The sequence below is a fragment of the Odocoileus virginianus genome, chromosome 21, assembly GCF_023699985.2.
Source record: "Odocoileus virginianus isolate 20LAN1187 ecotype Illinois chromosome 21, Ovbor_1.2, whole genome shotgun sequence".
Lineage (NCBI taxonomy): Eukaryota > Metazoa > Chordata > Mammalia > Artiodactyla > Cervidae > Odocoileus > Odocoileus virginianus.
The window spans coordinates 7532794-7559291 of NC_069694.1; the positions used below are offsets into that span (position 1 = coordinate 7532794).

The 26498-nt window shown below is 38.9% G+C and overlaps 3 protein-coding genes across 5 annotated transcripts in view; 1 reads left to right on the top strand and 2 right to left on the bottom strand.

Annotated features, from left to right (window-relative positions):
* Positions 1-1849: 1849 nt before the first annotated feature.
* Positions 1850-14184, bottom strand: LIAS (lipoic acid synthetase). 3 transcript variants are annotated; one of them, XM_020878932.2, is made up of 11 exons: positions 13744-14184; positions 12355-12527; positions 11361-11454; positions 10666-10746; positions 8805-8961; positions 8664-8721; positions 7217-7345; positions 5286-5431; positions 4566-4636; positions 3845-3956; positions 1850-2178 (listed from the first exon to the last, which is right to left on the bottom strand). In XM_020878932.2, exons 1-11 carry the CDS (start codon positions 13906-13908, stop codon positions 2126-2128), a joined length of 1239 nt encoding a protein of 412 aa, XP_020734591.2. In that variant the 5' UTR covers positions 13909-14184; the 3' UTR covers positions 1850-2125. The 3 variants fall into 3 exon arrangements, with proteins under 3 accessions (XP_020734591.2, XP_020734592.2, XP_070308108.1); XM_020878933.2 differs by having other exon boundaries at positions 13633-13790; XM_070452007.1 differs by lacking the exons at positions 8664-8721; positions 8805-8961; positions 11361-11454 and having other exon boundaries at positions 13633-13792.
* A 98-nt stretch (positions 14185-14282) lies between these two features.
* RPL9 (ribosomal protein L9) lies at positions 14283-18359 on the top strand. Its single transcript, XM_070452008.1, has 7 exons — positions 14283-14392; positions 14482-14597; positions 15269-15364; positions 16465-16597; positions 17712-17792; positions 17994-18108; positions 18274-18359. The coding sequence occupies exons 1-6, from the start codon at positions 14347-14349 to the stop codon at positions 18098-18100; spliced, it is 579 nt and encodes a 192-aa protein (XP_070308109.1). The 5' UTR covers positions 14283-14346; the 3' UTR covers positions 18101-18108; positions 18274-18359.
* A 1550-nt stretch (positions 18360-19909) lies between these two features.
* Positions 19910-26498, bottom strand: part of KLB (klotho beta) — a 32446-nt gene continuing 25857 nt past the window's right edge. The window contains exons 4-5 of the mRNA XM_070452006.1: positions 23887-25030; positions 19910-22846 (exon numbers count right to left, since the gene is read on the bottom strand). Of these exons, the coding sequence (XP_070308107.1) occupies positions 22458-22846; positions 23887-25030 (1533 nt within the window). The 3' untranslated portion in view covers positions 19910-22457. The remainder of the gene's footprint in view (positions 22847-23886; positions 25031-26498) is intronic.

Sequence of the window (26498 nt, forward strand, 5' to 3'; positions counted from 1 at the left end):
TATCCTGAGATTGCAAGATGTTTTAAATTTTTAAAATAATGTATTATTATTTAGCTGCAGCAGACAGGATTTTTCTCAAGATCATGTAACCAAAATAAAGGAGTAAACGGACTATTAAGATCTGACAAAGACCGCAATCGTCACCTGTGACTCCCAATTTCACATCTGTATCAAAATAGCTTCATTTTACCATTCACTATTTTTATGAGCAGTTTTTACAAATTAAAACTTTAACATCAGTTCAGTTCAGTTCAGTCGCTCAGTCGTGTCCGACTCTTTGCGACCCCATGGGCTGCAGCACGCCAGGTCTCCCTGTCCATCACCAACTGCCGAGTTTACTCAAACTCTTGTCCATTGAATCAGTAATGCCATCCAACCATCTCATCCTCTGTCGTCCCCTTCTCCTCCTGCCTTCAATCTTTACCAGCATCACAGTCTTTTCCAATGAGTCAGCTCTTCGCATCAGGTGGCCAAAGTATTGGAGTTTCAGCTTCAACATTAGTCCTTCCAACGAACACTCAGGACTGATCTCTTTTAGGATGGACCGGTTGGATCTCCTTGCAGTCCAAGCGACTCTCAAGTCTTCTCCAACACCACAGTTCAAAAGTATCAGTTCTTTGGTGTTCAACTTTCTTTATAATCCAACTCGCACATCCATACATGACTACTGGAAAAATAACCTTGACTAGATGGACCTTTGTTGGTAAAGTAATGTCTCTGCTTTTTAATATGCTGTCTAGGTTGTTCATAACTTTTCTTACAAGGAGTAAGCATCTTTTAATTTCACGGCTGCAGTCACCATCTGCAGTGATTTTGGAGCCCCCCAAAACTTTTACATTTAAGCTAATAAAATGCTATTTTAATTATTTTACATTGGGATACCAAAAATTTCACTTAACAAAATAACTCTTCTGTTGTTTCATTACCGCTTGCCTACCCTGGGCAATTGTAACAGCAGATTATGTTACAAAATCAGAGTCTGAAAATTAATCCATTTTTTTCCTGTGAAACAATATATTTTAAGGAGGGTAGTTGCCACAGATGTTAAGATGGAAAGCTGATGGGGTTAATTTTACACAGCGAAACTTATTAGGATCTATAAGGAAAGTGACTGGAGGAGAAAAGGACAACTCACTCCAGTCCTCTTGCCTGGAAAATCCCATGGACAGGGGAGCCTGGTGGGCTACAGTCCATGGGGTCCCAAAGAATTGGACACGACTGACCACACACAGCATAAGGAAAGTGAGTCAAAATATATATGGCTCCCCTGAGTTAAATTAAAATGTAATTTTCAAAGTTATACACATTATAAAAAAATTAGTTCATATAGTTAAAACTTCAAAATAGAACTGGCTATCCAAATTACATATTTTACCATATTGCCATCTAAATATGTCTCTTGTGAGATGTGGTAGAAAAACAGGATTCAGAGTCAAAGGATGAATTTGAGTTCTATTACTTAGGAAAGAAATTCCTCATTCAGGTCATTACTATGATAAAACACAATCACCTCACCAAAATGATGTGAGTTGAATAAAAGTGGACAGTGCATGTGATGTAGCAATTATAAAATCAGAGTTAATATTTTATTCTTAGGTTATCTTTCCCCATCTTGGACAACATTACATTCTTGGCTTCATAGAAGTCCTAAACAAGTAATCATGTAGAACTATGTTGTAGGTCTAAAATAGTTATCTGTATGAAGGGTCAACATTGAAATTCTTTAGCCTTTCTAAATTATTCCAATGATGTTTTTGCTAAACAGACATAATCTCAAGTCTATATTGTTTCATCACAGAATGTCATTTTCCAGAAATGAAAGGTAACAATGACATACAGAGGCTCAAAAGATTTTCTAAAAGTTTTTAATATATTATTTAATGATAAACTCTTACAAAGACATTTTACGATTACATCACAACAAGCAATTGTTTACTGGGACAAAGAAGACATGCTAAAAGACGAATGAATTATTATAATTAAATATGCATAGCTTACTGACATTTTCCTTAAAACAAAAAAATGAGGATGTATCCACTGAATTCTAGGCATTCTACTATCACTTCTGTTAACAACTGGAGTGAAACTTCCAAAATTATCATGATCTTGAATGTCTCGTTAGATGTTACAGGGCTTTTGTTTTTCTTTTAGCCACTAGATTTTTCAGGAAAAATTCACCTAATTTAGGAAAAATAAAATATATTAATATCAACTTAAGGTACAGATTTCAGAATAATTATACTTTCATGTCTCCCTTTAAAGAAGACTCCTGTATTCGTCGGTGTCTCCTTCTCCTCCAACCTCGACGGCAGTAATTTTCTGACCCCACAGATCCCCCACATCTTTGGCTCTTTCCTCAACCATAATGATCATCGTCCTTAAAAGACTCTTCTGTCACTACAATTCCTACCATTTTTCTTTCGAGTAACCCAACATATTATAAAGGGTGACCCTATCGTATCTAAGGTGCATCTATTCTACTTTATGTGCAGTATCTATTCCTCATCACTGATAAAGTACTGCTGCTGGTTGGCACCGTTATTTCAGAGAGCAACTCGGCTACATTATTAGCCTGGATCCAACGTTTATATAACAGAGACCCTGCTGCAGTTGAGCCACTTCCTTTGATGGAATCCCTTTAGCTTATTCCCCTCTAGGGAAGCAAGAGCTCTCCACTTGTCATGGGCTTGCATTCTCTCCACGCTCTAGGACGTGTCTGTGCACTAATTAGCTACTTAGAGGGGGGCACTTTCACTTCTCAGGTCTTAAGGTTCCACTTCGTTTCTGGCTGTTACACATGGCTCAGTACTCCAGGCCCAACATCACGAGGAGTCTGATGAACTTCTCTGTCATCTTAATGTTGTTGCTTAGTCACTCAGTTGTGTCTGACTCCTTTGTGACCCCATGAACGGGAGCCCACCAGACTCCTCTGTCCATAGGACTTCCTAGGCAAGAATACTGGAGGGGGCTGCCATTTCCTTCTCCAGGGGATCTTCTGAGTGGAATGCAATGACTGTGACGTGTACACAATCACCAAGAATCCCAAGGCTCATAACCGAGCCAAGTAATGGAGAGAATAATCCCTGCTGTCCCATGCTTTATCTAAATCTGATAAGAGTAGAACCATATTATCAAATCCTAATCCATCATCTGAATCTAAGGCTTTGTTTCTTTTACCAGTAATTTTAAAGGAATTAAAAGGTTTATAATTCACTTACTTGAAAAATGAGAAATTTGCCTTACCAAAAAACAAAACAGAAAACTAACAAAAACTGCTTTCAGATGATATTCTACTTTAACCTTGGAAGCTGCTGCTGGTCCTATCCTTTATATATATTTTTAGCTTGCCAACAGCACTGCTTGAATAAGAATAAATCATTTACAATTATTGATTTCCAAAGTTCCCACAGTCTGTCAATCAGCGTCTGACTAAATTCTTGGGTTTTATAACCAAGATAAGCTGTTGCTAGTTCGTTAAAAAAGTCTTCAATTTCTTTACAGAACACACTGAATATTACTAACACATAAACATTAATTTTTACAATCAGAATTTATGCCTAATTTAAACATATCTAGAATTTAGACTTCAATGTATAACAGTCATTAAAAAGATCATTAACAGTATAACACAGTTTGGATATATCCAAGAAATAACTAGCTGTTTATTCTTGTAATGGCCATTACCACATGACTTTCTCTCTTGAAAAACTTATTTTCATAAGTCAGCTCAAGCTATTTATCAAAATAAGAGCTGAAATTACAAAGGTAAAAAGTTGTACTGCAGCTAGTAAAATTACACTAAAATTATGGACTAAACAGAAGCATGCCCTCCCATCTAACTTACCTGCTTTGTATGAAGAACGCACCAGGGGGCCACTTGCAGTATAATGAAATCCAAGTTCATTTCCTACTTTTTCCCAGTATTTGAACTTTTCAGGAGTAACGTATTCTTCAACCTAGATTTAAAGAATTAATTCTAGATTCTAGAATTTTCCTAAATCATTTTAGTTCTATATGAAAATCTGCTTGTTGGCTACTTGGTCAGAGCATAATGGTAGTGAATTACAGTGAAGGGGAAACATCAATTTTGTATGACACTAGCTATTCCAAAAGGGAAAGGATCGGTCACGCCTATAAGATTCCTAAGGATAAGACTGTGCTACTTAGCTTGTGTCTTCTGCTCGGTACTGCTACTACTCAAGAAGAGTTTTCTGAATGAATGAATGAATGTCTGATACAGAAATAGGGAGACTGGCTTTTCTTTCTTACTTCACCTCTGGCTCTCATATAATTCTAAAACAAATCACAAGATTGGCAGGAGTGATATGAATGTACTTCCCAACTTAAAAGTTTTTTTCCTATAGGTCACTTTAGTAAGACTGTATTGAGGGCAGCAAATAAATGCCAGCATAGCCGCTTTATGCAGATAATAAAATGGAAGTGGAACTCAGAAATATACATGGAACATTACACGAAAAAGCCAGCAGCTTCTGAATTTTACCTATAGAAAATAAAGATTTAATTCAAACTACCAAGAAGTATTTGGGAACTTATGGTAGTTGTACCTTAAGATGGCGCTTTGTTGGCTGCATATATTGTCCTAAAGTCAAACAGTCCACATCTGCCTCACGAAGTGCTATAGGAAAAAAAGCACACGTTACATGCGCAGATTTTTTTTACAGTGCTATCTGTATGCATTGCTGTGAAGGGTAGCTTTTAATTATTATTTGAATTTATTACTGTTTGAACCAACAGATAGCTGCACATTGGCCAAGGACCTTCAGGTAAAATAAAAACTTTTATATTTTAAAAGTTAAGAAGCTCAAGAATTGCAAAGTAGACGGATTTAATAGACTAAAAGTCGAAAGCACACCATGCTATGTAACAATGCTGTAAGCAAGCACTTTCTCAAAGGCCTGGATTCATCTTAGTCATCTCTGAGCTGTCAGTGGTTGACAGAGCTGCTGGCACCTGGCTGGCACTCAAAAATTGTCTTGACTGGACAAGAAAAGTGGACAAAATCATGTTTTTAGTTGATGAAAAGGTAAGAAATAAAACGGGATGCAAATTTCATATTCTAAGCCTCCTGTACATCATTCCATAAAGTTTTAAGAAAACATACTTCCTTTCCTTTCTATGCTGCTGTTTATAACCATATCCTGATTTTTTGTTCTCACTAGCACTTTCACTGAGACTATGGAGAAAGCATACCAGGTCTTCCAAAGTGGGTTCCTGCTATTACTCAAGTTAAATGGAAAAGAGTTTTCATTTTTCAGTTTCTTTACCTTTCATCGTGGCATATACTTGCTCGTCATTCTCACCTAAACCCAACATAATAGATGTTTTAGAAATAACATCAGGTCGAACCTCCTTGGCATGTTTTAGTACGCGTAGAGACTGGTCAAAATTGGCCCGGGGATCACGAACTTTCCTTGAAAACAGAAGAGCTGTTGTCAGCAAGAATAACCACAAGCTCAACTAAGTACATAATCATGCACGCAATCTGAAAGGCCGGGAGGTACACTCTGGACATCACGCTGCATCATATGGTTCAATGGTAGCATTTGTGCACAAATGTCGAACTGTTACCTTGGGAAAGAAAATAAGGCTTCACTAGGCCCCCGGTTCTGTTGACTTTTCAGGCCTTTCAAGCCTGGGGCAGAGAAAATGAGAACAGAAGTAATGAATGAAGTAATTCAGTTTATGAATTACTCATTGAGAAACCAGGATTCTAAAGCCGGAGAATGAGTGATTATAAGGGTAACTGAGAGAAAGGGGGAAAACATGGAAGAAAATCTCGATACTGAACAAAGAAAAAACTGTTTAACCTGAACCATTTCAGAGGATTGAAACTTTCACATTCATTTCTTTTCTAAAGACTAAGCTGCCCTCTGCTGGTAAGTATACAGCATTGACATTTCTTAGGTTTAAAAAAAAATGCATGATTCTGGAATTTTCACTGGAAAGGATCATGTTTTTAAATGAAAACAGAGAAACTGGCACCACTGGTGGTGGGATCATACAATACGACAAGGTTGGAACAGGTTGTGCGCTTGACTTCAACAGGGGACAAACCACCAAGTTTTAAATGGATAAAGGCCCAAAGGACACAGTTGCTGACGTCAAATTGCATTCATTTGAACTGTGCTGCTGCTGCTGCGTCGCTTCAGTCGTGCCCGACTCTGTGCGACCCCACAGACGGCAGCCCACCAGGCTCCCCCGTTCCCGGGATTCTCCAGGCAAGAACACTGGAGTGGGTCATTTGAACTCTAATGTACCTTTATTCTGTATAATTGATCTGCTGCTATGTTGCTATTGTTAATCAGAGACCAGTTCACAAAAGAGGAGAGGGAACAAATCTATGAATTTAAAAGTAACCACAATACTGGTAATAAGGAAAATACTTTTTGAAAGTATTTCTCCACTGAATTTAAATTATGCTCCCTAATACACTGATGCTTTAGCAGAAATGCTGGTTATTGTCTATCATACTTCTCTCTATGACACAGAATAACGTGTAGAAGCTAATAAAATCACTACCAAATGCTTTACTAAAATAATGGAAGTATAATCTTGCCTGAACATTTCTATTTTTCTGAAATATGAAGTTATTGACACAGAATAACAATCTGTAATTATTTCTAACTACTAAAATTACTAGGAAGAGTAAGAAAGCACAGTACCTACTTTTTAAGAGATTTAAAATACATCTGAATAATACCATTTTTTTCTTCAGCATCATTTACTGCATATATTATTCTTAAATGCATTGTTATGTCTTTTTTTAGAACTACAATCAGTTGCTCTTTTGTAATATTTTTCTCTTTGAAAATTGTTCTTTGGGGAAAAAACCCAGCTCATCAGCACTTGCAATACTTTACCGAAAAAAAGATGCTAGTTATGTTTGTATGTGTATACCAAAACACATACACACATGTATACATATGTAAGTATATAGACACTGAGATGCAAGTAATTGATATTACCAGGTGGAAATATTATGAATGATGTTGATACTCTTTTTGTTGGCTATATTTTCTAATTTTTCTGTACTAGACATATATATATTTTTTAAAAAACATATTTTTTTTAAAAAAACACATTTTTGTTTAAAAAAGAGAGTTCACTTTATAAAATTACAACGTTCTCCCCTGAGAAAAAGTGTGGCAGATTTGACCCTCCAAACTTCCCAACATTACTCAATACATGAAATCACCTCTGTAATTCTGGAACTGTTTCTACATTATGTGCATATACATCTAATCCTGACAGGGCAACTTTTTCTATCGCTTTAAGATCTCCTCGGAAATCAGGGGTGAGACATTCCACAAGAATTTTTGGATTCCTATAGTGAAAAAGAGATAGGTATCACACTGAGGAAAAGAATTGACAAAACTTGCTCAAAATAGTAATAATCAGTATGCATTCAGTATCAGCTTCAACACAGTAAGCTTCAGAATCTTGCCAAGAACAGCACGAACACACAAACGCTTATATATGAACTGTTAAATGAAAACAGTGACAACCTAGAACATCAGACAATATGTACACTGTGGTTAAAACACTTCTGCTTGCAAATAATGATCAGAATAAATTTGGGGATTACATACACTTTTAAACTTTATTAAAAGTTGTTTGAAGAAATTAAAATATAAAGTATTAAATATAAAATAACTTATATTTTTAAGAAAGTAAATTGGGATACCTCTTATGTGAATATAAAGTAATTGCCTTAATTTTGATGTCTTTTAAAATTCATGAATAAAAAAAAAATCATGAATAGTGCCCTCCTCCCCTCCTCTAGGTAAAATATTTCACAAGTGCTCTGGGCTTTAAAACCTGTCTTCTTAAAAAAAAAAAAAAAAAAACAATAAAAACCTGTCTTCTGAGTTGCTGAGTCATGAGCTTTGCTTAAATGAAATACAAGCTAAACATTAATCTATTTATACTATGCATTCAGGCATTAAAGTATGAACTAGGTAATAGAGCTGTTCCCTTTGACAAGCAATAGAAATAATAAGCTTTTTCACAAACCAAATTGCAACTTTTTTTGGAGTTGTTTTATGAGGGAACAGATGTAGAAAGCACCACATCACACCCTCTAATGGATTCAAGAGATGTTGAAAGAACATATCCTATAACTCACTGTTTAATTGCAAGGAGAGACCCACTGGTAGTTTGTAAAATCAATTTTATGGGTGGAACAACCAAACTTTTTAAAAATGAACTATTAAAAAAAAAAGAAAATATTGGGGGAAACACGGCGAAAACATTTAGTGAGTGTGCTAGATGCCAGACTAGTTCTGAGCTGTAGGAAATAAGCATAAACTCCTTTTGAAAGGCTTTTAAAATCTACATGTTAATAAAATGTGAGTTATGGCTAAAATCCCCAGGGCATGTCAACATAAATAAAATTTATATCAAGATTACATATTTTAACAATGTGGGGGTTTATCTCACCCTAACTTCTCCTAGATGATGATTTATTCAATTCAGTCCTGGGAAGACTTTAATTTCCAGCAGATTATAAAACGGGTTTATAACCCCCTGCAAAAGGTTAGTAACCATTGCTTTAAGTTAACCTTAAAAAAACCTTAAATAAACTGAATATAATATGGGTCAACAAAAGTCCCTAAACTACAAGCAAATGCAAAAACAAGTACCTTTCCTTTAAGCAAGATACAGTGTTTGCAAAGTGCTCAGCTCCGCCATCAGGCAAATCTGGAATCAAGAGAATCCATTGCTTAAGATGACGTCACAGTTTAATCAGTCAATTTAAGAAGAGGTAATGACGACGCACTAACCATCTCGATCCACGGACGTCAGGACAACATAATCCAGGCCCCACTCTGCAACTGCCTCTGCAGTACTGTAGGGCTCACTGGCATCCAGCGGAGGTGGATTTCTTGCTGTCTTAACAGAACAAAATCTACAACCTCTTGTACATGTGTCTCCCATCAACTAGAACAGAGATGTTACAGCTTAAATCAAATAAACAGATGACTTTGAAGAATATAATTGTAAGGCAATAAAACCTCAAGGAATGAACAAATCTTGACCGTTTATGTGAAATTTGAAACATTCAAAGCTAAACAATATAGTTAAGGAATACAAACATATATGGTAAAACAAGAAAGAAAAGGAAACAATAAACTCTGAATAAGTTCCCTTAAAGGGAAAAAGAAAGGGGATGGGCTCTAGAAGGGATGAAAGACTAATGTTCTGTTCTCCAACTGGAGGTATCAGGGTATCCGTGTATTGGTAGTCTTTATAACTTACACATAGGTTATAAAAATTCTTTTATATCTATTTAATTTTAACAAAAATGATGTTAAAAGAAACAAAATACTCAATTAACCTATCAATATGCAGATCTCTGTGGAAGTTAAACAGAAGGCATAGCTCTCTCTTGTTAAACAGATGAAAGAGGAAAAACACATAAAAAGTTGGTAACGGGATTCCCTGCTGTTTCCCCAGGACACTGCTTCTGCTGCCGCGGGTCACTACCACGCTCTGCCCCTGGCCAACCACAGCCACTGCGGATGTTTCGGAGCCACTGGAGTTTCAAGGCCCTATGCCAGGGGCTTTGATTTGAGGCAGAAGCAATGCTTCCCCTTTAACTGCTCAGAAGGAACTCACTGCCATGGTAATTAGGCCCACCATCTCACAGAATGTTACTGAAACAATGGAACTTCCCAGGAGTCACTAGGCACCAACAGTGATCACGGAGAGCAGGCAAGGGGTAAAACCAGAGGTTTCCATCAGGGAGTATTCAGAATAACTCCTTCCTTCAAGAATTGATGTTGTATCACTTAGAAAAGCTCTCTCGCAGGCTCTGTATTATTCTAGAAGGAGCTCTATCTCACACAAATCTCCAGTTTCTCATGTAAATAGTCTCTTGCTGGTATAACTCATTTATCAGACATTCCCCAGACAAGTATGAACTTTAAGTTAGAAATAATTTAGATTTAACCCAGTATTTCAATCTCTTTGTATGAATAAATATGGTAGACTGCATTGTGAATTCCATTTCTTACTCCATTATATTAAGATCGTACATTTTACCCATTGCCATGTAACTTGCAGGGCCCGCCTTCTGGGGGAGGAACTTAGGCCTCTACTCCCATTGACGTCTGGCATGGCCATGTGACTTATTTTGGCCGATACAATGACAGCAGGCATGACCAAGCATAAGCCTCAAATGTGCATGGATGCTTGGCTTGCCCTCTTGTGCTCCTTCCACCCTCTGTGATAAGAATATCCTTGGCGAGCAGCTGGTCCAAGAATAAAGCTCTGCAGAGATCTGAGCCCAACCTACTTCCCGGAGTCCAGTTTAGCGCACTCAAGATCAGATGACCATGGGCTAACTGAAAGGCCCGTGAGAGGGAAATATAAATTAATAGAAAAGGTAGTTTAACGTAGCACATAATTAATTATTATATTCTATCAGGTAGATGGAAGAATCAATAACAGACTTATTCAGAGAAAGGTGAGATCATAACAAGCTAGATTATTCCGTCAAGTTTTTCCCCCCGACAGACTCATATGTAACAAAAAATATCATCATATTTTTTTGAGACTCAAAATGCACATTTGTAGGAAAAAGACATAAAACATTTCCTTTCAGTTTCCAGACTAAAACTCTGGAATCTGAGGGTACCTTACCATGATTGTGGCTGTGGCGGTGGCATACTCTCCACCTCCCCAACACTCTCCAATATTGGGACATCGCGCTTCCTCACACACCTATGAGTAAAAGGGGACTGAAGACAATCAGGCTGAAAATATTTACCAATTGAGCAAATTAGTCATCAGGCATTTTATACTCTCCATTCTTTATACAGTATGTTAGGAAATTCACTATTTGGAAATGCTGTTAAACTGCCAAACCACACAGATATTAGGATTCCATTTTTAAATTAAAAACTATGAATGTATATGTTTTATATGTACAAATAAAAAAGTCCGCAAGGGTATATGTTGAATAGTTAAAGTGGTATAACAAACACTTGAGATTTCATATAGTATGTTTCACATTTAATATATCCTTTCCAACAAGCATGTACTTAATTTGTAATACAAAACAAACAAAAACTCTCATTCCTTAAATGCAGAAAAAAATTTTTTAGTTTGTACTATTAAATAAGTGGCTAAGAAATACAATTACTTTTTGCTTCTTTTTGCAGGGAAAATAACTTTTAAATGTATTTCCATTACTGAGAGTAATGTGAAAATGTCTTTATTTACTTTCCTTGCTATTTTCAATATGTATTTTATTAATTTTCAAGTTATATATGCATAGAAAAATTATGTCTTCTGGTAAAGAGGGATACTTAACCCTTAACAGTAAGAAAACTTACTGTGTGAAGATTTAAATTCCGCAAAGTGTTTTTCAGTTTATTATAATTTTTTCCCATAGGAATTTCTGTCTTTAGCCATGGAGGTAGTCTTAACCTGCGGAAAGCCAAAATAACTATATGTTAACAAATACATTCCCAAATAAGCACAGAGCTTTGAAGTTACTTTGCTCTATTATGATGACCAATTGAGAATTTTCCTCTGTAATCCTGGAATGATTCTTTTAATTTCTGCCATAGAAGATAACAGAATCAAACTTACATTTGCTCAAACCACCTCTGAAAACACTCATAACTGTGTCTATCAGGGCAGTTGGCTCATGTCTTTGTTTTGCAAAGGCACAGAGTAATACCATCTTTATTAAAAAAAGGAGCTTTTGAAACATCTCATTCCCTAATGAATAATACTGACAAAAAGTTCTGTATTTGTTCAGATTAAAAAGAGACCCCATAAGTGAACTTTCGATTTTGATAGGTGTTAAATGGAAAAAAATCTAAAATTTGCACTAAAGACTACATATCCTCAGGTTTCCCTTGACTTCCACCCACTTGTCTAGAAGTTGCTGGGTAAAGTATCTCCCAAAACAATTTGTACTCTGCACTAAATTCTCTTACCATTCTTTTAAACTAAGGCACGCTATCCGTACTAGGAGAAACAACAAGTTAGATCATCAGCACCCAGTAACAATGAAAACCTTATCGAAGTGTAACAGACTAATATCTAGGTGATAATCTTTGCTCTCTGAAGACACTTGTTGTGGGATAGAAAAGAGAGATGGTGGTGTAGGATGGCTAAGTCCTAGCAAGGCTGTCAGAGGACAGACAGAAAAGAAAATTTCACCCATTTGCCTATTCTATGTTTGTTATCAGTTCTTTCTAATGATTTTTAGCTAAATTTAACAAGCTGATTAAAAATGTATTCCAAGGCTTGGTTATATCTGAAAATGATGCACTATGAAGAAATGGCATGTTAAAATTACCCCAAATTTTCAATTACCTTTCTCCTTTCTGGCGTTTTAAATTTCCTTTATATTCATCCCAAGTACTCTTGTCGGCCAGATCACCAGATATAAATTCTTGAAGGTCTGGTCCACTCTGTAAAAATTCCTTTTTTTCATCTGGCAAGGAACTTACTTCTCTAACAGAGCTGCATAAATATCTTCCAAATACCTAAACAAAGGGTTCATTATGACATTTATTTAGTTTGCTGTTTAGTCACTAAGTCGTCTCTGACTCTTTTGCAACCCCATGGACTATAGACCACCAGGCTCCTCTGTCCATGGGATTTCCCAGGCAAAAATTTATTTAGTAGAGTTAGTAATAACTTAGTTTTAACCTATTTATATAGCTAAAAGGAAAAGTAAGCCAGATAACTGATTCAGAAATGACGTTAAACTATTTACAAGCTCTGTGTTGAAGCTTGGAATCTAGGGTTAAGGAGGACTCAAAGAAGGATAGGAATTAACTATTTCTGTCTACATTTAAAATAGATTTGGAAACTTCTGGAACTGGCTAACAAAACATGCCACACTTTACCCGTATCAGGACTAAAAAGTTTGTCTTTCAAGTATAAACTGCAATAACAGGAGAAGATGCTACAGCTTTGAATTTTCTATTCCTGAAGAGTCAAGGACGTTTAAATAAAATCTGAAGTAAATTATCTCTGCCTTGGATAAACACATGTGTTAAAACTTAAGAGGCTTAAGGTTTAACCCAGCTGATTTCAGAGAACTTGCAGTAGGAAAACCAAACTTACTATTCCAATTTTCTACGTTACACTCTGTGTTTGATCAAGGAAGTCACTCAATATGTATCTGTTGACCGAAAGAAGCCATCAGCTTCTGGATCTGAACACACACATGGACAAGACAGCCAAAACACTATAAAATTCAAAGAGTACCAAAAAAAAAAAGTGTGCCTATTAAGATGCTGCCCGATTGCTACTGTTCTTGCCCAAGTCTCCTGCTCAAGCTTACAGCACAGATTTGGGGTTCTAATTGTCCAAACTGGTGTCTAGCACAAATCACTGATATGCAAGGAAAAAAAAAAAAAAAGACAGCTCTTAGCGTCAGCCAGAGATACTTACAAACAAGTCACTACCAGAGACTTAACTTCGTGGGGGTGTCTAAAGAATTAGACGAGATACCACACGAAAAATGTTTAGAATAAAACCTGGCTAGAAGTAAACATTCAGTAAATGCTGGCATTATTGGGCGCTCTAAAGGGATGGGAGTCCTCTACCCCACGCCCGCACCCTGCTTCCCCAGCTGCTCACCCGGGGGCCCACGGTGCGGACCGCGCCCCCGCAGCGTAGAGACATCTCTCTCTTTTTTTCCCAGCAAGGACGAATAATCAGTAATTCCCGGGAAAAGAGAAAAGGACAAACCGTCGCCAGACTTATGACAAGCTGAACCACCCTGACCCGGTGGAACTCGCGCAGCTCCGCGATTGGCTGCTTTAGTCTAGCGGCGTCGCGCACTGATGACCCAACACGCAGCCCTATACGGACTATAAGAGCGTGATGACGAAAGACGCTCTCTCTTTGCCGCATCTACTGCGAGGTGAGATGGTTTTTGTAATCGGTGGGCTTTGGGAATCTGAAGCCATCGGCTCTGGGAAGGCCAGCGGCGTGGTTGTGGCGCTCGGGAACTCTATCGTGGTTGTCTTCCCACACAGCGAACGCCATATGAATTTGGTTGCGCTTGAATTCGAGCCCTGTACTGGGCTTTCAGGCCTACCCCAGCTCCTCAGTCTTGCCGGGATGGCGCCTGCTTGACAGGACTCCCAGGGATGCGCTGAGCGGGGAGTTCGCCCGCTGGGCTTATAACAGGCGCCTGGGAGCTGCTCCTTCCATACCAGGGCGCAGCGGGGACAGCTGTCGGTTCGGGTCCTCCCGTATTTTTGCCGGCGGTCTCCGGTAGGAGTGGAGCTCCGTGTGGTGGAGTTTGGTCGTTAGCGGCCTTCTTACCCCAAGTGTTTGTGTTTCAGAATGAAGACCATTCTCAGCAATCAGACTGTCGACATCCCAGAAAATGGTACGAGACTCGGTGTTTGCGTTTTTCTTACGTCTTTACTACATGCTCTATACCTTGTTCCGAGGCCTCACGAGTACGTTCTCTCCTAGTCGACATTACCTTGAAGGGACGGACAGTTATTGTGAAGGGCCCCAGAGGCACCCTGCGGAGGGACTTCAATCACATCAATGTAGAACTCAGTCTCCTTGGAAAGAAAAAGAAGAGGGTGAGTTTTTTTGTTCGTTTGTTTGGGGCACAGTTAAAGAAGAGGGTGAGTTTTTTTGTTCGTTTGTTTGGGGCACAGTTGCTTGTTTGGAAGGCTGTGATTTAAGAGTAACAGATGGGTTGCTTTTAAAATTACGAAATTGAGATTCAGTGTTTCAGCTTCAAGTTGAGTATCCAGAATTGTAGCTGGTTTCAGTGTTGTTGCTTTAACAAAATTGGAAGATCAAATTCTGAACAAAGTGGATTAGAAAAACTCCAGACCAGGGTGGAGCAGGGTAGTAATGATTCGTAGCAGATCTTGATAATACTGTTAAAAGTTGTTTATTTTTTTCCTGATTGTTTTGTAAAAATCTTACGGACGCAGCAGTGGGTCTTAAACCTGATAATATTCCAGGATTGACGTTTAATGCAGCTTGTGCCATACTTTTGTTTCTGCGTTGTCGTTCCTTTGTGAAATAGTGTACCTGTAATGCATTGTAATAAAAATAGGTTTGAGATAGTGTTTTGGTGTGTTTTTTGTGTTTTTTTTTTTTTTTTTTTTTTTGACAAGTGGTACTTTTTAATTAGGTCAAGTACTAGAATTTACAGTGATTGTTGTGAATAAATGGACTTTTTTCTAAGCCTGCTTATTTCTGGAAAGAATTTTCTAAAGTTTTTTTTGTTCTGTTACAGCTCCGTGTTGACAAATGGTGGGGAAACAGAAAGGAACTGGCCACTGTTCGCACAATCTGTAGCCACGTACAGAACATGATCAAGGGTGTTACACTGGTAAGCAGATTCCTCAGACTACTTTGTCTTGGAAGGGGAGGTTTCTCAGCTGTACTTCACGTATGCAACATAAATGTTTGCTGCAGAGAATAGATTATGCATGTAATTTAGTGACGTACTTGAGCTCTAGTACTTGGGAAGAGGTAATGTTGGCGAATGTGTCCAATAGGCATTCTTGGGTCTTGGGATTAAGTGTGTGTGTAAAGACTAGGTAGTCTTTGATAGTCTGCTGATGGGGTTTTTTTTTTTCCTACACAAATTGTCTCATTTTCAAGGTGCATGTTTACAGAAAATTAACACATGGGCTGGACTTTGGTTTCTTGTTTGGTGCCTGTCACTACTCCTATGGGGATAGAAAAAGGTGGATCTAATTTCTGAACTCCATGTCCATTTCCTTAAACACATACCAGGGTGGGTTCCTTGAGTGTGGGTGCCTTTGTATCCTTAATTCTTGCTATCTGGTGTACCTTAGTAATTCAGTATGTTAGCCTTGATACCCAAGATGAAGGGCTTTGGGGTTCTTTATGAGAAACTAGCGTTGTTTACTGTGGGCATGGTGGTCAAATTGCTGTGGTCTCAAACTCTTTTGCAACCCTGGGAACTGTAGTCCACTACGCTTCTCTGTCCATGGGATTTCCCAGGCAGAAATACTGTAGTTGTTTGCAGTTTTCCTTCCCAACCAGGGATCAAACCCATGTTTCCTGCACTGGCAGGTGGTTTCTTTAGCACTGAGCCACCTGGAAAGGCATAGGCGGTGTTAAAACACTTTTCATTAACATGGGTGCTTCAGTCCAGCAAAGAGACAACAGAAACATGTTTCTGTGTACAGTTGTTATAAGGCTTGGTGTGGGTTACTTTATAAAACCTTGACATGAGTATGTGAGAACAGTTTTCAGTTTCCTTTGTCACGGGGGAGGAAATTTTCCTCTAAAGTCTCTAGAGATTTGGTCATTCTTTTCTAGGTGCAAAAAGGGAGACAGTCCTGACAAATATGTAAATATTCTTTACAAAGGGGCAGTTCATACTTGGTTTTCAGAGAAAAACTGGGTATCCTGTTAAAATTTCTCAGCATCACTAATAGTTTGTTCATTTAAACCTAGGGCTTCCGTTACAAGATGAGGTCGGTGTATGCCCACTTCCCCATCAACGTTGTCATTCAGGAGAATGGTTCTCTTGTGGAAATCCGAAATTTTTTGGGTGAAAAATACATACGCAGGGTTCGAATGAGGCCAGGTATGGTTCATAATTTTTTTTTCTGCTTGTGAAGGCTTAAATATATTTTAGGTTAGTTATAACTAAGGCCAGATTATTTCAGAATTACCCAGTTTGATTATGGCTTTATATCATGTTTTTACCAATTGTGATTCCTGATGGCTTATAATTGGGGTAGTTTGCAGGCCGTGAGACCTATTATTGGTTTTATAAAGTGAAATCCAGAAAAAGAATTTAAATAGTGGTTAATAATATATTTCCTAGACTCAAATCTCAGCTCTGTCGGTCTTGGGCTTATTAGCTCATTTTACTCATCTGTAAAATTGAGAACGCTTCATGATTAAACTAGTTAAAGTAGAAGTGCACTTAAAATAATTCTTCTCTGGAGATGGGGAATACATGTAACTCCATGGCTGATTCATGTCAATGTATGACAAAACCCACTGCAATGTTGTGAAGTAATTAGCCTCCAACTAATAAAAATAAATGAAAAAAAAAGTAAAAAAACAAGAATAGTTCTTCTCTGATACATAATTGATGCTTCTAATACTGAAACATTAGAAAATTTTAAAACTTAGTGCTCTTTGATTCTGCTTTTTTATTCTATTGAATTGGGGAGGAATGGGAGGTCTTGCTTGTGAGATCTTAGTTCCCCACTAGGTATCGAACCCTCACCCCCTGCATTGGCATCATAGAGGTTTTAACCACTGGATCAGCACGGAAGTCCCAAAAAATGAGCTTTGAGGAATACCAAACATATACAATAGAAATAAGAAATAAAATTGGATACAAAGCTTATTTATCTGGCTGAGTCTTAGTTTTTGCTTATTTAGATATGAGATTCTTAGTCACAACATTCAAACTCTTTAACTTGCAGCATGTGGGAACTAGTTCCCTGACCAGGGATTGAATCCAGTCCCCCTTTATTGACAGCCCAGAGTGTTAGCTACAGGACCAGCAGGAAGTCCCAGAAATATAAAATTTGCCCAGATAATTCAGATTCTATTACAAAACATAGTTTTATTTGGTGTGTGGAATTTTAAATCAAATAAATTTCTCCTTGATTTAAACATTTTAAGTATTCTACAAATCTTATTTTATGTTGACACTATGCAAATGCCCTCTTATATTTTAGGGGTTGCCTGTTCAGTATCTCAAGCCCAGAAAGATGAGTTGATTCTTGAAGGAAATGACATTGAACTTGTGTCAAATTCAGGTTTGTATGTTTACTGTGCATAATGAATGCCTATAAAATCTTGTCTATCTAAATCGTGGAGTTGAAAATATCTGGTATTTGTTCATTTGGTGAGGGGTTTTTTTAATATTGGGGATCTTAATTAAAAGCTATAAAGTACAGCATGTGATGAAATACTTGGGTTGGGTTTGGCTGATTGCCTTCTCTTTTTCACCCTTATAGCTGCTTTGATTCAGCAAGCCACCACAGTTAAAAACAAGGATATCAGAAAATTTTTGGATGGTATCTATGTTTCTGAAAAAGGAACAGTTCAGCAGGCTGATGAATAAGATTTCAGGTGGGTTTTTGTAATATCTGTATAATTTTATTGCTTTAGTTGGGTCTAATTATTAAACTGTAGTTGTAGCAAAGGCAGAAAGTATGTTTTACATGATTGAGAATAAAACTTTTCTGGACAAGAATATGGAGAATTATTACAGACTATTTCTTTTCTTTTTTACAGTGATCCTGCTTCAGAAACAAGATAGCAGATGGTTCTGTGGACTCAGTTGTGATATTTTAAAGAGACAATAAAAACTCTTGATTTGAGATTTTTTTCTGTTGATTATCATTTCAAACTATTTGGCTAGTAAACAGTTAAGTAAGTTCTAGTATGTTAACAATAACCAAAGGAATAGGAGTTGATTTTGTTGTTGTTAGCGAGATTTAATGGCAGAAGGGGCTTGAAGGAATACCAAGGACATTTCAGGCAAGAGGAATATGGTTATCGTGGGAAGAACTTTAGGCGATGCCCTAATTTTGCAGTGGCGTAGATTTGAATATTTGTGAGGCAAATGCCTGAGTCACAGTAACTGAAAAAGCAGCTGAGAAGTGATACTGTCTTAGTAAGAATTAAAAGATGGAGTTAATTTGTATTTATGATAAACATGGTTGCTGTAATCTAATGTTCTCTCAGTTATACCCAAATTTCAGCCACTTCTATATCCTAGTCTTTGATAGCTTTAAAAAAAACTTAAGAACCATTCCATGTGTCATACTTCAGATATACTACTGTACAATACTGTGTTTTAACTCAGTAGGGTTGCCCCTAAACCTGTAGTCCTCCCCCATCTCATTTGCTAGAAACTCTGTAATTTCTCAGGCAAAACATTTTTAACTTTGTCTTATATACTGTGTCTAGTCCATCAGAAAAATCTGTGGGCTTACTAATCTTGGTTTAAATAAATGAAATTAATTTTATATTGAGTTAATCATTGGTTTGATGATAAGTTAAATTTTTAAGAGATGGGTGAAATTGTAAATAAAGATTTTGCTTTGAGTTATTTTGAGATGAGCTTTGGGGTTGGCGTTGGATGATTAAGTTGTCTTTTTCTTTGAGTGACGGGTTAGTAGTCAGATGTTCTCAGTGAAGCCTGTTGTGCTCATTCCTCATGTCCATCCTAGCATGCCCTGCTCCAGTTTTTGTCGATAATGTTTATAATTGTTGGGTATTAATTATGTACTTTTTTCCTGCTAAGAGGCTAACCTTCATGGTGGGTGTGATCTTGTCTACCCTGGGGTATTCCAAGTTCTTAGAACAGTGTCTTGCATATGGCTGTTTACTGAGTGATTGGTTCCCAAATTGCCAGGGAGATTTCAGGTTGTGGAGATTGAGTAATAGTAATGGACCTCGAAAGATGTGGTTGTTTTTTTTTTTTTTTTTTTTCGAAAGATGTTTTTAAGGTATTGACAGAATTTAAACATTGAATTTGAGGGTTGAAATTTTCAAGTGGCACTGTTGCAGAGGGATAGAGGTGTTCGTACTGAAGAGTGTCGGTATATAGGCAGTGGTAGCAGCAGTGGGAGTGTGTGACACCGGAAGTGAAGTGTGGAGACTTTCAAGGGTAACTATTGGCAGTCTGGTTGTAGCTAAGGTGTTACTTCAGTTAATAATTTAGATGTGGTTGAGGGAAGTGTAGTTCTCCCCAGCAAAGCTTTCCGTGCATGGATGAGCATGTAAGTGCATCCTCAGTTTTGAGCTGTAGCAGTCCACACTTTCTAATGAGAAAACGTACTTGGGAGTAAATTGCCCACTTGGCATGCAGTTTGGGAGGATGGAGGGATGTGATGTTGGCAGAATCCAGTTAAAACACCAAACATTCAGATTCCACAGTTCTTTAAATTGAATATAAATAGTCAGCATAATCCAGTTTATTTGGAATAAATTACATTGAGAATTAAAACACCTAGTCATAATTTACTGACCTCAATTTCCAGAGGCTCTTTAAACACCATAATTGTGATACTTCATATATATCAGACTTGGTAGTGAAAGGGTTGTTGAAGTGAATGTGGAGAATGCAACAATACACAAAGTAAACTACATTTTAAGATGTTCTTCAAGTTTCGAAAGGTAAATTAAAAGATCCTGTCAAAAGCTGCCAACAGTTCCTAACTGACTCTTTATCATTTTTTTTAATTAAAGAAAAAAAAAAAAAACATGTATTTGGTAATGCAGGATCTACGTTGTGGCAAAGGCTGTTCAGATGTGGTATGTGGGTTCTAGTTCCCTGACCAGGGATTGAACCCAGACCCCCTGCATTGGGAGCATGGAATCTTAGCCACTGGTCCACCAGGAAAATCCCCATTTATGATTTTGAAATGAATTTAAGAAAAACCTGAAAGGTGTAACAGCATGAGCCAGATTAAAATATGTACCTAGGGACTCATGTATGATGATGGCTTAAAGACTAGTAAAATTCCAGGTGGCAAAAAAGGGAGGACAGCATTGAATTAGGGACTTTACTCTTGATAACCTCATCTTCCCTGGTGGCTAGATGGTAAAGAATCTGCCTGCAATGCAGGAGACCCGGTGAGATCCCCTGGAGAGAAGGGAATGGCAACCCACTCCAGTATTTCCTGGAGAACCCCATGGACGGACCACAGTTGCAAAGAGTGACTCAAGGTGACAAGTTTAAAAGATACATTAAGCACTAAATGTAAAGACTTAACAAACTGAATACAAGATAATCAAAACACAGGACAAGAAAAAAATCTTAATTCCAAGTCTGTTCTTATGACTGAATATGGATTTCTTTTTCAAAACCTTGGATGTTGAGTTGCTCAACTGATAATCTAGGATTAAAAAACTAGTTGCTGTAATCATGTATCGCCTCAAGCCTGATAACTAAGTGGCCCTCAAGTGAAAGTCACTCCGTTGTGTCTGAATCTTTTCGACCCTTTGGACTGTAGCTCTCCAGGCCAGAAGACTGGAGTGGGTAGCTGTTCCCTTCTCCAGTGGTTCTCAGAGTAATGTAAAAAATTCTTGGAAAATAAAAGCTGCTAAGGTTGGAGGAAGGATGCAGTTGGAACAAAAAGACAAGAAAAATATCTAAAATTTTACTATTTGAATTGGCCAGCCAGAAAGAATATTAATGTCTTAACCACTTTTGCATTTGTTTGAATTGACTGTGTTGTCTGTATCTTTGAAACTTAATGCCTTTATCAATTAGTATCTCAGCAGGAAATAAGCTTTCCTTTGACTCAGGAAGTCAAACTTCCAGAGGAGGAGACAATACTTAAATATTGACTCACCTAAGGAAAGAATGGGTATAAATGGGTTTAGATTCAGGTTTTCTTCCTCCCAACATTTAGAATACAGTGAATGAATGTTTACAGAATTTAAAAAATCAAACTGCAAATTCAGTTTTAAGAATTTACTTAATCCTAGCTTCAAAGGTTGCAATGTAAGAATAGTTACTAGGCCACCAATACTGTGAATTGTGTCCACAGTTGGGAGGTGCCTTCTATACCTTGAGAGGTCCATGTGTGCTTGCGTTAGATCAGCAAAGGACTTCAGGGGAGAGAGCAAGTCTCATGGGATAAATGGTAATTTGATAACTCGATAATATAAAAAAAACTTCATGTCTTAGAATGTTTGCCACATCTGTTACCTCCTAAGATTCAGGTGAGGAATAATACCAATTTGAAGAAGTTGCTGTACTGTGAGATTAAATGACTTCTCTGTCTTCACAGGCAGTTGGGTCTAGTTCTCTTTAATCTTTGTCCTCTGATGTTTACATGAGTTACTGGAAATGTTATTTTTTAAAAAATCATCTGATAAAAGATCTCATAAAATGAGATGTTTTATAAATGCTCAGTTTTAATTTCTCTTGAGAAAAGCTGAGGGATTGATGTGCTTTAGAGTCTGTAACTGGCTATAAACAAACACTACTTCTTAACCTTATTTTTTTCCATTTGAGAACTACTCTGACCAAAGGGGAAAGCACCTAAAAAGTGACAGAAGTTTATCAATGACAGTCTCTGCTGTGGAGTCTTAACAAAGTTGTACTCTCAAAACAATTTCTTTTATCCTAAGTAACTACTGGTATGAATAGAGGAAAGCTAGAGAATAATGATAGGAAACAGCTCATCAAACTCCATGAAACAATGTATCATAATCCTCATAAACTTACTGTAGGGAAACCTTTACCTTAGATCCAAGAACTGAATTCAGTGATGTCAACACCTTTTAAGGGAAAATTTGAACCACACAATGGAGACCATGATTGTCATTACCTTGGCTATCACTAAATTCTCAAGTTGTCTTTTTTTCTACAATATAGGTGTATCTTCTGTAAGTACCAGTATATGGAACTGGAGTGAATTTTTAAACTTTTCCATACTGCAGACAGAAATAAGATCAGCTTAGCTAAGAACTCTGTTGTGGCCTTTCTTTAACGGTATGTGCTGTGAGTTCTTTGCTTTCCAAATTTTTCTTCTCTTTTGCTTATGAAAAATGGTAATTGATAACAGTAGAACCAGGGTGGAGAAGAAACAACATCCAAAGAATATCAGCGGTTTCTTCTGCACAAGAAGTAAGCAGACGATACATTCCGTGTTTCTTTGAGCCTGACTGCATCTAGGGCTACTGTTCTCAGAAAGGAAGCCATTGTTGCTGATCAGGTTGTTGTAAAACTGGATTGAGGATTTAGCTTTGAAATCGGGTGTGAAGAATCCAAATCTGGGTCTAGATTTTTCTTCAGTCAGTTTGAATACATAATAGCCTTTGATTTTGATTTTATCAATCAGGTATGCTGAAAAATACCAAAAATAAACATTAATCACATGTGAACTACTAGATATCCTTAAGAATTTAGTTTTCACTGTAAACAGTCTAAAACTCATGCTCATAAAACATTTTCATTAAAGGTTTTTTGACATTCTTTTATCAATGATCTTTCTTGAGAAGGTGAATATAGGTATAGTGTAATTTTTTAAAGATTGAAGTAAAACATATCTCTAATAATACAAAAACACCTGCAGGAAACTCAGATTTAAGAATTGGAGGCATAAAGGTCAAAGGACTTACTATCAACTTGTTCACAGTGTTAAGCATAAAGGTCAAAGGACTTACTATCAACTTGTTCACAGTGTTAAAAGCAGAAAAATATTGCTATTTATCTTGATTCCAGAGCTCAGATGTGAGATAACAGCCCAATAACTGCACTTGGTTTCCCCAACCACTCACTCACTTTCCTACTCAATTCTTTCATACCTTCTGTCAACAAACTTAGAGCACCTCCTCTCTTGGAATCATCTTTGACTCTATTCATACACACAGCCAATCCTGTTGACTACCTTCAAAAACATATCCAGAATCTATCCACTTCTCACTATCTCCACTCTTAATTGGAGAAGGAAAAGGCAACCCCCTCCAGGACTCTTGCCTGGAGAATTCCATGGGTGGAGGAACCTCCTAGGCTACAGTCCATGGGGTATGCAAAGAGTCAGACTACTGAGCAACTTCACTTTCACCACTCTTAATAACCTGACCCAGTCCACCATTATCCTTACCCAGACCAGTGCAATTCTATCAATTCTTGCTCCTTTACGGTGTAGTCACAAAAGAGCAGGAATTCTTTTGGTGTGAGTTGGATCTTGTCACCCTTCTGTTTAAAACCTAGATACAATACAATATATCCTTCCTATCCCTGAGAGTAAGCTACAGTTTTTACAAGGGCCTTTTTCTAAGCCCATAATAGACTGTCATTAATGAGCCTGTTGCCCCTCATTCTTTGGTTCATATTACCTGGGAATGTCATATACTTCGAGGGAAATGGCCCTCGAACCTCACCTTTCAAAGCCTCCTGAATGTATTTCTCTAAGTAGTATTTTCGGAGTTCATCCTTTTCCAGGGACTGGTCATCGATGCCACTGGCGGTGATGTAAACATCCATGTCTCCATAGTTCCTCCGGATCCACTGCAGCACCCTGCGCTCTCCCCAGGGCATCACGGCCAGGCGGGTGGGGGAGCTCAGGCAGGTGATGTCCTGCAGAAACTGGACGTCCCTGTCCGTGTCATAGGTGCTGCCGTTCTGGCGCTCGTGCATCACGAACCTGGTGGTGAAGTGGTTCAGGGCGTAGAAGTCCGCAGTGCCTTTGACCAGCCTCCTCTCCTCCTCCGTGAACTGAGGCAGCGCGGAGCGTGCGAGCCCTTGCCGATTCTTGAGGGCGATGTGCTCTCTCATGGCCAGCGGGTAGTCCCCCGTCTTGAAGAGGGGTTCTGCGAACCAGGCGATCTCGAACTGTAGGAAGCGCTCGGCCGCCTTCCAGTGCGAGGCCGCGTAGGGATTGGCGGGCTCGGCCCAGTCCGAATGCAGAGACAGCGACACGGCCCCGCGCTGCGCGGGCCTGTACTGCCGGTCGTAGCGGTGCCAGGCCAGGGCGTGGGCGATCAGCAGGTGGTGGGCTGCCCAGTAGGTGTCGTTACTGGACTGCTCGTAGATGTCACTCAGCCGGTTAGGCTCGTTGATGGTGATCCAGAGCTTCACCAGGTCCCCCAGCTCCCGGAAGCACAGGTCGGCGTAGTCCCGGAAGGCCTCGGCCGTGGAGCGGTTCAGCCACCCTCCGCTGCGCAGCAGAGGCGCAGGCAGGCCTGGGTGGGCGTGAGTCGGGTAGTACAGCGTGACCATCGAGGAGATGTTGCGCTTCAGCCCTTCGCTGACCACGCACCTGTAGTATCTCAGAGCCTGTCGGTTAGCCGTGGACAGGTTGCCGGTGGGAAGGATGGAGGGCCAGTCCAGAGCAAACCTGTAGTGCGTCACTTTCACTCTTGCTAACATCTCAAGCTGTCTTTTGATGCTGACAAAATCCGTGCACTGAGCTGGTCTTGTTTTCAGCCTCACCCCGTCCACTCGGCGCAACAGTCTGTTGCCCGTCACGTTCCACACGTACAGATGCGGATCGCTGAACTGCGGGGAGGAAGCCGCCGACTCCGGCTGTGAAAGCAAGCACACACAGGCAGGCGGAGCCTTAGCATGTGTCCTCTACTAGAAGGGAGTGTGTGTATCAGTCGCTCAGCCCTGTCCAACTCATGGACTGTAGCCCACCGGGCTGGAAGTGGGTTGCTATTTCCTCCTCCAGGGGCTCTTCCAGATCCAGGGATGGAACCTGGGTCTCCTGCGTTGCATTCAGATTCTTTACTGTCTGAGCCCCTTCAGACCAGAAGGGAAGAGCCTGATCTTATTTTGCCTCTCACAACAGAGAAAATAAATGGTGCACATGTCCTTCAGAACAACCTATGTCTTCCTGCTCTTTTCCTGCTGATGTCAGCAAAAAAGGCCTGATGGATTATCCTTCCTCCCAGCCCTTGTAATTTACCAGGGAGACAGGAAAATGTAGAGAAAGAACCACACCTAGGGCTTGACTTGCAAAACAATTTGCCTTTCAGAAAACAAGACGATGTTTTCCAGTTCCTGGGTCCTAAAAACCAGGAAATGTGGGGATGGAGTGGGGCATGTGGGGTGTTCTCACGTAATTCTGTTCAAATGCATCAGGAAATTGGCTTGGTTCTCTCAGTTAAAAGGAACCACAAAAGATGGACCTTCCAAACCTGCCATAAATTAAAGGCAAATTAGCATTCCAGTTGTGGAGGATTTCATTGAGATTAGCATTTGGGGTTAGAGGAGGCTGGTGGACCCCAGTCACAGTTCCTAAAAGAGGCCAGTGGGAAAGAGTAGGAAATGACCCCTTCCGTTTCCTGAAGTTTCCTGAATGCGTCTCTCTAACACTCCCATTTGAAAAATCCAAGTAATGTCACATGTCCATCATTCAGTTCTCCCCTTCCCACGTGCCTGTGAGAACACGGCATTTATTCCTCCAAAGACAGGATTCTGAACACCCTCCTTACATAAGGTAATGAAGTATGAAAGGAGAGAACCCTAAAATAACCCCCAGAATCTCCCAGGTTGACTCCATTCTCTGCCCCTCCACTAAGTAGAGAGCCCTGGACTCCTGTTCTAGTTCTGTCCCTTTAAAAGCCAGGCTTGACGACTCTAGTGACAGAGTAATCTCACCCACCTCACAGGTGTACAGCGAGAAGTCCGTGACTCTGGGCAATTGCTCTGTCAACTCTAAAGCACTCTACAAACATAAGGTACTTATGACTTGGGTTTAGTTCTCCCTATAATTATTGCCTGTTAGGCCATTGAGTCTAAATTAAAACAGAAAAGGGCTTAAGAAAAACAAGTTCAAGATTAATAAGAAAAAGTAAAAGTTCTGTTCTTGCTTAAAGTGCTTTTTCTTCCCATGACTGAATTTAAATGCACCTGGAAACAATGGTAATTAGCCTTTGGTAAATATTTTCCCTCTAATTATTTTCTCATGTGTCATCTTTCATAGTCTAATTACAAGATCATATCATTGCCCACTTGCCATCTGCCAACTAGCTATCTAGAACATTAAACT